The sequence below is a fragment of the Pelodiscus sinensis genome, chromosome 5 (genome assembly GCF_049634645.1).
Source record: "Pelodiscus sinensis isolate JC-2024 chromosome 5, ASM4963464v1, whole genome shotgun sequence".
Taxonomy (NCBI): Eukaryota; Metazoa; Chordata; order Testudines; family Trionychidae; genus Pelodiscus; species Pelodiscus sinensis.
The window spans coordinates 15,182,132-15,194,475 of record NC_134715.1 but is presented as its reverse complement, the minus strand read 5'-3'; the positions used below and the strand labels follow the sequence as shown (position 1 = coordinate 15,194,475).

Below are 12,344 nucleotides of genomic sequence, written 5' to 3'. Positions count from 1 at the left end.
GAGCCAAATTGTCACCTTGCTATTTACCCCTTTTTCAAATCATGTATGTGTGTCAAATAGCACTGATTCTAATAAACATCTTGAGGACATAACTATTTACCTTTCTGAAAACTGACCATATATTCCTACCCTTTCCCCTTATTTTTTAACCAGTTACTGATCCATAGGACAATTTTCTCTTATTCCATGATTGCTTACACTGTTTAAGAACTTTTGGTGGAAGACATTGACTACACTAGGGATGTAGTAGTATAGTTGATAAACCAATAAGCAAAAATTTATAGGTTAATACTATAGATTACATGCATTTCCGGCCCCCCCTTCCCTATCAGTAAATTGTTTACCAGGTTGGCCAGCAGCCTGGCTCAGTCCTGACTTGCAATGAGTCCAGGACCTACCACTGCTGCAGCTCTGTGTTTAAAGTGCATTAGGAGCTAGGCAGGCTGGCAGGCTAGTTGAGTAACTGGTAAGAATTCAGGTTAATCGACTATTCAATTAACTGATATTTAACATCCCTATTATATACCACACTTAATAGCTCTGCAATTCACGTTTGAGTTCTTTCAATGAAAGACTAGTGACTTATTATGATTTAGTGTATCAGTTTGGTCCAAAACCACCTCTTCCGAACATCTCAATCTGAGACTGTTCCTCAGATTCGTCACCTAAAAAGTATGGCTCAAGTGTGGGAATCTCCCTCACTTCTCAGTACAGGTGGGTACAAAAAATTTGGTTGGCTTGTTCACAATGGCTTTCTTTTCCTTGAGCCCTCTTTTAATACTTCCAGTGGCTCGACTAATTGTTTGGCAGGCTTCTTACATATGATATACTCAAAAACCAATCTGCTGATAGTTCTTGAGTCTTTGGCTAGTTGTTTTTTAAATTCTTTATCAGCCTGTCTAATTCTGTTTTTTATATTGGCTTGCCAGAGTTTAGAATCCTTTCTAGTTTCTTCAGTGGGATTTGACTTCTAATTTTTAAAAGATACCTTTTTGCCTTTCACTGCTTCTTTTATTATGTTGTTTAGCCATGGTGGCACAGTTTCAGTTATAGGATCACAGAAGATGAAGAGACCTCAGGCGGTCCAGTCCAAACCTCTTGCTCAAAACAGGACCAGCCCCATTGGGATGAGTACAGCCAGGGCTTTTTCAAGTCTTGCCTTAAAAAACTCTAAGAATGGAGATTCTACCACCTCCCTAGGCAACCCATTCCAATGCTTCACTACCCTCAGAAATAGTTTCCCTAATATCCAACCTAGACCTCCCCCACTGCAGCTTGAGAGCATTGCTCCTTGTTCTGTCATGTAGCACTACTGAGAGCAGCCCCCTCTCCAGCTTCTTTGGAACCCCCCCGCCCACCTTCAGGAAGTTGAAGGCTGCTATCAAATCCCTTCTTTTTTTCTGAAGTCTAAATAAGCCCAGTTCCCTCAGCTTCTGCTCATAAGTCATGTGCTGCACCAGCTCCCTAATCAATTTTGTTGCCCTCTGCTGGACTCTCTCCAGTTTGTCCACATCATTTGTTTAGTTGGGGGCCCAAAACTGGACACAGTATTACAAATGTTGCCTCACCAGTGATGAGCAGAGAGAAATAATCACTTTCTTCGATCTACTGGCAATGCAGGTCAATATGCAACATTAGCCTTCCTGGCAACAAGGATATACTGTAGATTCATATCCAGCCTTTTGTTTACTACTCTAAGTTACTCTAGGTTACTGTGGACCCTATCCTTGCCGTCCAACCTATCTACCTCTCCACCTAGCTTAGTGTCATCCGCAAATTTGCCGAGGGTGCAATCCATCCCCTCATCCAGGTCATCAGTGAAGACGTTGAACAAAATCAGCCCCAGGACTGACCCCTGGGGTACTCCAATTGATACCCACTACCATCTAGACATTGAGTCATTGATCACTGCCTGTTGAGCCTGATGATCTAGCCAGCTTTCTATCCACCTTATAGTCAATTCATCCATGCCATGCTTTTTAAACTTGCTGGCAAGAATACTGAGGGAGGCTGTATAAAAAGCTTTGCTAAAGTTAAGGTAATATCACATCCACACCTTTCCCTCTGCCCATAAAGCTCCATTTAGGAATAAATCAAGAATTACCTATGTTTGAGGGGTCCAGAAGAAGCTGCTCCAAGAAGCAGTCATTAATGGTGTCTAGAAATGTTCTCAGTATCCCATCCTGAGGTGACATGTACCCAGTCAATATGGGGACAATGGAAACCCCCCATAATTATTGCCTTTCCTATTTTTAAAACTTCTCTGTTCTCCTAGAGTAGATGTGGGGATGCAGCCCCTGACTTGCCTGGATCCAGCCCTTGCGCTAAGGCTCTGCCTGGTGGTGGGAGAAAGCAGCTCTATGCGCTGTCTCCCTACCCCTTCCCCGCCCCTCAGGAAACAGCAGTGCAGAAAAGCACTGCATGGAGGCTTTTCCCCTGTCACTATGATTGGCCGTAATCATAGTGCCCGGGTGCAGCAGGGAACATAGAATCATAGAATCATAGAATAATAGGACTGGAAGGGACCTCGAGAGGTCATCGAGTCCAGCCCCCCGCCCTCAAGGCAGGACCAAGCTCCGACTACACCATCCCTGACAGATGTCTATCCAACCTGTTCTTAAATATCTCCAGAGAGGGAGATTCCACCACTTCCCTTGGCAATTTATTCCAATATTTGACCACCCTGACAGTTAGGAATTTTTTCCTAATGTCCAATCTAAACCTCCCCTGCTGCACTTTAAGCCCATTACTCCTTGTCCTGTGTTCTCTAAACCTTTAATCATTCTTGTCGCTCTTCTCTGCACCCTTTCCAATTTCTCCACATCTTTCTTGAAATGTGGCGCCCAGAACTGGACACAGTACTCCAGCTGAGGCCTAACTAGTGCAGAGTAGAGCGGCAGAAGGACGTCACGAGTTTTGCTTACAACACACCTGTTGATACAACCTAGAATGGAGGTATGTGTGTGTCTCCAGGGAGCTCTGCCAGGTAAGTGCCCCACTTCACCCAAACCTGCTATCCCTTGGCTCATCTGCTCCTCCTCTGCCTGCTGCCAGTGGCTGGAGCCTCCTCCCCGCCTCTCTGCCCCCAGCCTGACTTTCCTCCATCTCCGCCAGTGGGTTAGCTTGTGCAGGGGGAGGCAGTGGTGGCCCCAAACTGGAGTGGGGTGGGGAAAGACTCAGTACAAGCTCCCCCCCCCCAGGGTTGGGCTCAGCTGTGCACTAGGTTAAAGGATCTGCTGCGCAGCAGGAGGAGGGGGTGCAAATTTTTCCTTTGCCCCCGGGCACACAACACGCTCGCTATGCCTCTGCCCACTCAGCCCTCCCATCCTCATCCACTGCTGCACCTACCATCCTTCCAATCTCCCAAACTCCCAACCCACTCCTTCTCCCTTCCTCCCACCCAGACCCCACACCACAAGCCTGCTTCATAGCAGCCCCCTCCAACACACAGAACCCTTCATTTTTGGCTCCACTCCAGAGCATAGGTGGGCCACAAAATCCATTAGCCCACTCCCCAGGGTCTGATGTTTGAGAGAAACATGGGGAGTGTCTTTCTGCTTCTCAGTTGGGGGCTATGTTGGTGAGGGTTGGTTTTTTTTGTTTTCACTTCTCACTCGTGTGGTTCCCCGATTGATTTTCCTGTGGGTCAGCAGTCCCCAAGCTAAAAAAGTTTCCCCATCCCTGTCCTAGAGGATGTCATCGTTACCAGCCTGCTCAGGTGATCAGTAGTATATTTCTACTGTAAGGGGAGGGATAGCTCAGTGGTTTGAGCATTAGCCTGCTAAACCCACGGTTGTGAGTTCAATCATTGAGGAGGCCATTTAGGGATATGGGGCAAAATCTTTCAGGGATGGTATGTGGTCCTGCTGTGAATGCAGGGGACTGGACTTAACCTTTCAAGGTCCCTTCCAGTTCTAGGATATAGGTATCTCCATTCATTTCTTTCTTTCTTACTCTAGTTATCCAAGCATGGAATTTCTATCTATAGAGATTTGTGGTACAGTTTAGTTTTTTCTCTATATTTGATTTCATGCATCCTTTCACATCTAGTGCTATTTCCCCATCAGAATGCTCTGTCATTCCTATGTATTTTGTAGTCTGGTATTACTGTTCCCATTGATTATCTATTCTGTTGTGATTTAGGAGGAGCCCATTCCTTCTGTACAGGTTCCTCCTTCCCCAAAAGGTTCCCCAGTTCCTAATAAACCTAAAACCCTACATCATTGTCTCATCCACACATTAAAAACCTGAAGCTCTGCCTAACTGTCCCTGTGCATAGAACTAGAAGCATTTCAGATCTTACTACCAAGGAGATCCTGGACTTCAATTTTTCACCTTATATCCTACATCTGGAATCCAGGATCTCTCTCCTCCCTTTCCCTATATCACTGGTACTTATATGTAAATATTATCATCAGTTCCTCCACAGCACTACACATAGGCCTTCTAGATGTCTTGGGAGATGTGGAACCTTCATGCCTGACAGGCAACTCTCTATAGTTACTTCGATCACCACAAACCCAGCTATGTATATTTCTAACAACTGATTCTTCCATCTCTAATAGCCATCTCTAACCGAGATCTCTTCTCCTGGAGAAGTATCCTCAATGTGAGAGGATACTGTGACATCTGGAAAAAGGGTCCCATGGGATTGTTTCCCTTTGCTCCACTTTAATGTTCTTCTTCCGCAAGATTTTCATCCTCAGCATTACTGAAACTGACAGACTCATGGGTGGGACCCTGGAAAGTCTCAACTATATCTCCCTCTGTCTTCCTTAGCTCCTCTAGTTCAGCCTCTCTGATCTCCAGAGCCCACACATGCTTAAACTGAGAGTAGCCTGGTCTCCTTGTTAACAGTTCCTGAAGGGTTAAGGGATCAAAGCCTCACTAAGAAGCACTCAGCATCACCTAATAGGCCAGTAGGCTTAGAACACAGACCTCTCAACAAACCATGCTGTATACTTCAGTCAAGTAGCAAGCATATGACAAGCAAACAGACATCAAACTCTGTAAACTAAGAACAAATGATGCTCAGAACCAAAGTCCACTATTAGATAAAGATACAAGAGACTTACTTCAAGGATGAAATTTACACCTGGTCTCTGCTGATTTCAGCCATCAGTGCCAAATCATGGATGTACCTGAAGTGAGTTAACCTGGTAGCCCAGACTCTCCTACTGCATTTCTTACTCCCCTCCTCTTTCTTGCTCTGTAACTATAAGTGTGGCTTTCTGCTTCTGCTTCTCTCTCTCTCTCTTCCACGTAACGGGAAACTTTTAAAAGATCTCCAGAAGGCCTGAAGTGAAGTGAGCTGGTGCTAATTGATCCAAGGTAGCACTGTCTCAGCTGATCTCTAATCTGCCTGAGACAGCTCCTTGTCAGATATTTTAATTGTCTCACTGCTCATTAACAAGGGAGTTGGCTTTTTTCCCTCGTAGGAAAAAGGGCTGCCTTTCTTCCACTTTATCCCAGACCTCTGACCTGACTTTGTCACAATATTCAATCAGCCTGAGATGCGTATAGTCAGACCCCGTTCTCCAAGATGAAATTTCTTCATATCATATATATAGTAGCCCAATGTCTGTGACTCTGTAACACTGAAACACTGGCTGTTTCCTCTGACAGGCGCTGTTGCCTCCCACCGTGGTGCTCGGCTGCCTTCTGCGCCACTCAGCTGCCTTCTGTGCCACTCAGCAGGGCTGCTGCATGGGAGCAAGTGGCGCAAGAAGCCATTTGGGGTCCACGCTCCCCATGCTGCATGGGTGTGCTGCATGGGGAGCGCGGGGCCCAAACGGCCACTTGCGCTGCTTGCTCCCATGCAACGGCCCAGCTGAGTGGTGCAGAAGTCAGCCGAACGCCACGGCAGGAGGCAACAGTGCCACCCAGAGGGAACAGCAAAGGAGCGGGGCCTGGCCGAGCATGTGTCTCTGACATCAGGAAAGGGTGCCAGATTCAAAAGGAGGAAAGTGGAGCAGACACAGAGGACATGGAGGGGGCAGAGAGGAGAACGGAGGAAGCGGAGGACAGCGAGAGAGAGAGTGAGAGAGACACAGCAGGAGGAGAAGAGAAACACAGAGTGAGAGGCAGGAGGGGGAGAAGAGAAAGAGAGAGAGATGGAGAAAGAGGCAGGAGGCAGACGAGAGCTGAGAGAGAGAGAGGGCGAGGCAGTAGGAGGAGAAGAGAGAGAGGCCGTTTGCGCCACTTGCTCCCGTATGGCGACCGGCTGAGCGGCGCAGAAGTCAGCCGAGTGCCAAGGAGGGAGACAAAGGGGGGCAGGGCGGTGACATACGTGCCCACAGGGTGGGGCCTGGACGAGCGTGCATCCCCGACGGAGACAGAGGTGAGTGGAGAGAGAGTGAGAGGCAGGAGGGGGAGAAGAGAAATAGAGAAAGAGAGGCATAAGGCGGAGGAGAGCTGAGAGGGGCGGGGAGGCAGTAGGAGGAGGAGGAGGAGAGAGAGAAAAAGACACGGAGCGAGAGACCAGAGGCTCAGGAGAGAAGACCGACATGGAGGAGAGACCTGAAAATCCCGTCTTATGATGGGCTAATTGGTTAGTTCCTATATAAGACTCATTTAAATTAAAGCAGTACAAAACCTTGTATGGACACTCTTGAATAAGTTTAAAAATGGGTTGTGTCAATTTTAATATAATTCAAAAGTGGGCTTTGCACCAGTATAACTACAAGGATTTCATGCCATGCATTTGGTTAAACCAGTGCAAAATAGTTTGTAGAGAAGTCTGAGTAACAAACAAAATCTAGAGTGAAGATTTGTTTCAAGTTATCACAGAGTTCCCTTCCATGACTAAAAGCAAATTATAATGTTCTTGGTGAAAAGTTTCAAAGGACTGTATAAAAGCATAGTGATTCTGATGGATAAACACAAAAATGAGAGGAAATACAGAAGGCCAGATCCTGCTTTCCTTGGAGGGGCTTTGCAATGAATGGCCACTAGACATGGCATAAGTTCCTTCCAGGGTGCGCATTTGTATGAGTGCACACAAAGAATCTGAATCCTGCCCATCTCCTCAGCAGAGCCATGTAGCAGCACTCACCTTCCTTGGAAGGTGAACTGATGGTTGTGGGGTTGTTGGGAGAGTAGGGGGGTCATGACCTCATGGAGGCTGCCTTTGAGGTTGGGCCGGGACTACGGCCACATGGTGTCAGCCCCTGGCAGCAGTGTTATGGCTGCCCTTGGGCCCAGGCTGGAGCCACGTGGCAGCCGCTCCTGGGGCTGGGCCATGGCAAGATTAGGGCTGCATGGCAGCTGCTACCAAGGCCAGGCTGGGGCCAGAGCCAGTGTCGCATAGTGGCTGCTCCTGAGGCTGTAGTGCATGGATAGCACCTTAGTGTGCCTGAAAAGCTTTCAGGTTATGACTTGAGTAGAGCTCTCTTCTCTGTATATTTTACTGGCATTTTTTTGTCCAAAGTATGCTTTAGGTTTGACCAAAGGCTCTTTAACTTAATTGCTTTTTATATAATATCTTCTTATGCAACTTTAGTCAATGGAGTATTCCCATGGGAGAAAATGGAGGAAAAGGGGCGGCCATGGACTGTGTGCTTACCACACTGGGCCCTTCAGGATTTTCCTGTGGTGTAGTATTGGTTTGTGCTACTGCTACAATTGATGCCTTTTGAAAGTGTCTCTTGTATAGGACAACATTAATATCATGGTGCCCCTTTTTTATGTTGTGTCTGAGGAATTTTTGAATCATCATGGAGGGGGACTGCTCATATATTTGCTTTGTTTTATATATCTGTATTATCTAAAATGCCAAGCACTATTTTAAATACAAATTTCTAGACCATATTGTAGGTCTCCTGTAAACATTTTGATAGTGACAAGAATTAAAGTAAGCCCTTTGAAGGGGAGAGGAAACTGATACTTGCATTTTGTGATACATGTGGGACTTGGACTAAAGTTATTTTCTTTGTTTTGGAACATTTCACAGTTTAAGAAAACTAATAGCAGTATTCATCAAATTAATTTTAATGAAAACACCCATATTAAGGAAAATATGTCCATGGACTTAGGGCGATAGGGTGAAAGTTGTGTTTCATACAAAATAGAAACTAATAAAATGTATAAAAAAGTTAATTTTTACAGAAGTAAGAAGAATCATGTTTAAATATTAATCTTCATTGCACATATCTGAACAAATGCACATGACCTCAATATTGGTTCACAAGACAAAACTCACTCTGCTCATGGATGGAAAATCTTAGAGGGAACACTGGATATGGCCACCTCGGGTGTGGAGGAATCTCCAGATCATGTAGTGCCAATATTGACTCCTATACCAACTCTTTTTCTCAGCCACCAGTGAAGGGGTGAATGTGACCATGGAAAAAAGAGGTGTAACTGGGCATACCTATGTCCAGTCAATCCCAACCACCAAAACAACCCTTGGAAGCCATTGGCAACTGGCACAATTTAGAAAAACCTTACTGTTATGAATGATGCCTTGGGGCCAGCCTAATACTCTGTTGCTCTAGGAATGGGGGGGATATAAAGCTAGACCCAAGGACAGAAGGGCTGGACCCAAGGATTTGGCCCCAATACTTTCAACTTCCTAAACATTAGCAAGAAGATCTGTTGCACTTTTGGAAAGATGTTATACTTACTGTTCCTTCATTCAGATTCCAATCTTGGCTCCAAATCTTTTTCACTTCAGGTACATAGAAGTTGTTTTCTTGTATTTTGAAACCAGCACTAGAGTTCACCTGCATTGATGCAGACAGTGTTAAAAGGAAACTGAGAGCAGATCCCATGAGCTAGGAGCATTTAATTTATAAAACATAACTATATTGCATGTGTACCATAACATAGCAAAGCAATGTATGAGCACAGAAGTGCAAAAACAATACAATAAATATAGAACCATATAGCTAAGAATCATAATCTACCGTGTGTATTAATTGAGAATTCCATGGGCCTGATTTTCTTTACACCAAAGCTCCTTTACATAGTTCTAACAGTGAGCACATACTGTTTTACACCCATTTAAAGCTCTTCTTCACTACAAGAGCAGAAAAGAAGAGGGAGGTCTTGGTGTAAATAAGAATCAGGCCCTTTGTATTATGCCATATTTTAAAATGACATAATGAATGTTCAGAGTAGATTACCCAAGGGAGAAAATTCTACCAAAGGGGGAGCAGAGGGACAAAGAAAAGCTTTTTACTTAGAAGTGGCAAATATGGGGAAAAGGGAGAGGAATCAGAAGAAAAACAGATTCTGTTCAGGTCAGTATATAAAACTCAAGCATAGCTAATTCAAACAAATCCATGGCTTCCAGCAAAGACATTAGCTTAGGGTCCACATGGTCTAAGGCTCAAGAGTCAGTGTGTAAATGTATCCCACAGTAAATTCTCCAACTTTCTATGTGTCCCCAAATTGTAAACCAACAGCAGGGGCAAATCCAGTGGTAAGTCAGTCATGTGTCCAGAATTGGCACATGGGCCTGTTGAGAGAGTTAAAAAAATGGTGGATGCAGTGGTGGGTAAAACATGAAGAAGGGTAGAGTATGGGATGCTGCAGAGCCAGGGCAATAATAAAAGGAGAGAGAACCCCATGTTCTGTGGCCACAGAGCAGCTGATTAGTGTGAAAGAACTTCTGCAGCATTAAAGTGCAGACAGCAAACATCACATTCACATTTCAACCTGCCCCTAGGGTAGGGCCAACAAGACAGAACAGTTCCCTAATGGAAGAATAAGAGGGAAACAGTTCAGGCTCATTAATTGCAGACCCCTATGCAGGTTATTCTTGTGTAGTGGACCAAAGGGGTCTGGTTATGGGGCAAAGCAACAATAATCTGACATTACAGTTCCTGTTTCTTAGCACTGAGCAGACAAAGTGTGTACTGCTTTGTAATCAGCAATTGGATTTCAGGTATGAAAGCCATGTGTTCATAAATTCAAGAAATTAATACATGAAATAAATTCTAATTATATGTGTATTTTCTAGCCCACCAGAGCCAAATGCTTTTCTACCTGGTAAAGAATCTGCAGCATTTTCAGAGTCCAATTCAAGTGCAATTCACAGGTAACATCATTAGAGTTTCTGACTTGCGTGATGAAATGAGATAGATTGATTCCGGAAACTCTTTGATACATGCTCACTAGGTCCTTGAAAAAGGATATTTCTAGATTTGACCATAAGGATTCTGTAAAGAAAATATCTGTTGACACCTCTCCCTTAAATAACATGCAACATGTCCTCAGTAAATGCTGTCTGTCGAACAAACAGCAGTTTGTTTTGTTTTTTAATGAACTGAGAAAACCAGTAAATCTCAAACTCAAATAATGCTTTTATCTGTAGACTGCTCCATACAAGTTATCCTTTAGCATGCATTTCTGTGTAAACAGCTTATCAAAATATTTCCAGCTTGCAGAAAATATATGAGTGAAATTCTGGCCCCACTGAAGTTAATAGAAGATTAAGGGGGGACATGATAGCAGTTTTCAAATATCTAAAAGGGTGTCACAAGGAGGAAGGAGAAAATTTGTTCCTCTTGGTTTCTGAGGATAGGACAAGGAGTAATGGGCTTAAAGTACAGCAGGGGAGGTTTAGATTGGACATTAGGAAAAAATTCCTAACTGTCAGGGTGGTCAAATATTGGAATAAATTGCCAAGGGAGGTGGTGGAATCTCCCTCTCTGGAGATATTTAAGAACAGGTTGGATAGACATCTGTCAGGGATGGTGTAGACGGAGCTTGGTCCTGCCTTGAGGGCGGGGGGCTGGACTCGATGACCTCTCGAGGTCCCTTCCAGTCCTATTATTCTATGATTCTATGATTTCCCTGCCCATTCCAACCCCACTCCTCATACCCCCCAAAAGTGCTCAAGAACTGAGGTGATCCAGTTATACTCTATCAGACCATACCAAGAACTTTCAGGGATTTTTGTTGGAGACTCAGGGTGGCTTTTGCTAGCTGGTCAAGAGGACAGTCAGACACGGTACCCTGTCCCCGTAAAAGGACAGGCATGATCAAGTAGACTCTGAGAGCTTCAGGTGAGCAGGGAGAGGAAGACAGTGATGACAGCAATTTCTGAACTGCAGAGATCACCTGGTGGATTGAAGTAGTAGGGGAAGATGAGAAATTTAAAAATGCAGAGGAATTTTTCCACAATAATTTATTACTTATAGCAGCAAGAACAACACAGACTTCATAGTTTCATGCACTGTCTTCCTTTATACACTGAACAGGGAATCAGGAGATCTGATCTCTCTTGTCCATATGCCTCTCATTTTAGAGATTTAAGTGATTTTGGGACAGGAACCATCTTGCATTCTGTGTTGGTAGAATTCCAAGCATAATGCATACCTTCTACATCTACACCAACATTTTGCAGATCGCTGAGTTTTAATTTGAATCAGTTTTTCCCCTTTCTGAGTCTGAAACTTTCTGAGTTTGAATTAGAAAAACGAGCATAACAGAAATTAAAAACACCAGAAAACATATCAACCTACGTCAATATGGCCTTCACTGACATAACATCTTGGCAACTCCTAAATTAATACAAAAAATGCCAACACTCTCTTTGCTCCACTGGAAACAGCTCTGAGAGGTGGTAGAGTTGTTTTTTCCCGTTTCTGTTTGGCTACGTCTACACTGGCCCCTTCTTCGGAAGGGGCATGCTAATTTTGAACTTGGGAATAGGGAAATCCGCGGGGGATATTTAAATATCCCCCGCGGGATTTAAATAAACATGGCCGCCGCTTTTTTTCCGGCTTGGGGAAAAGCCGGAAAAAAGCGTCTAGACTGGCACGATCCTCCGAAATAAAGCCCTTTTCCGGAGGATCTTTTATTCCTACTTTCAGGTAGGAATAAGAGATCCTCCGGAAAAGGACTTTATTCCGGAGGATTGCGCCAGTCTAGATGCTTTTTTTCCGGCTTTTCCCCAAGCCGGAAAAAAAGCGGCAGCCATGTTTATTTAAATATCCCCCGCGGATTTCCCTATTCCCAAGTTCAAAATTAGCATGCCCCTTCCGAAGAAGGGGCCAGTGTAGACGTAGCCTTAAGAGTCTGTAAAACAATTGAAAACTCCCGACCTACATTTTTGTCAGCTTTCCTTTGTGGAAAAAAAATGCTGTGATGAAAGCTATCAGGTATGAGTGTAAAAAGTATCATTTCTATACCACCTCTTACCTCACAAGCGACTTTTGGCTTCTTGTTCATCTTCTCATAAAAAAGAAGCACTGCTGACATATCTACTCCTGAGATTTCTTTGGAGGTCCTAAAATGTTTGTCCCCACTAAAGAGAAGAAAAATCAGGGATGTGAAAGATCTTCTCCTCTACTATTTATTACTGGCTAAACTTTGGAGCATTTCACAATACCTTT

At 44.3% G+C, this 12,344-nt stretch overlaps 1 protein-coding gene across 1 annotated transcript in view; it reads right to left on the bottom strand.

The window, feature by feature from the left end:
• Window positions 1-12,344, bottom strand: part of LOC102463678 (E3 ISG15--protein ligase HERC5) — a 64,051-nt gene that overhangs the window by 30,346 nt on the left and 21,361 nt on the right. Inside the window, exons 11-14 of the mRNA XM_006111053.4 lie at window positions 12,151-12,256; window positions 10,884-11,067; window positions 9,991-10,163; window positions 8,625-8,723 (exon numbers count right to left, since the gene is read on the bottom strand). Of these exons, the coding sequence (XP_006111115.2) occupies window positions 8,625-8,723; window positions 9,991-10,163; window positions 10,884-11,067; window positions 12,151-12,256 (562 nt within the window). The remainder of the gene's footprint in view (window positions 1-8,624; window positions 8,724-9,990; window positions 10,164-10,883; window positions 11,068-12,150; window positions 12,257-12,344) is intronic.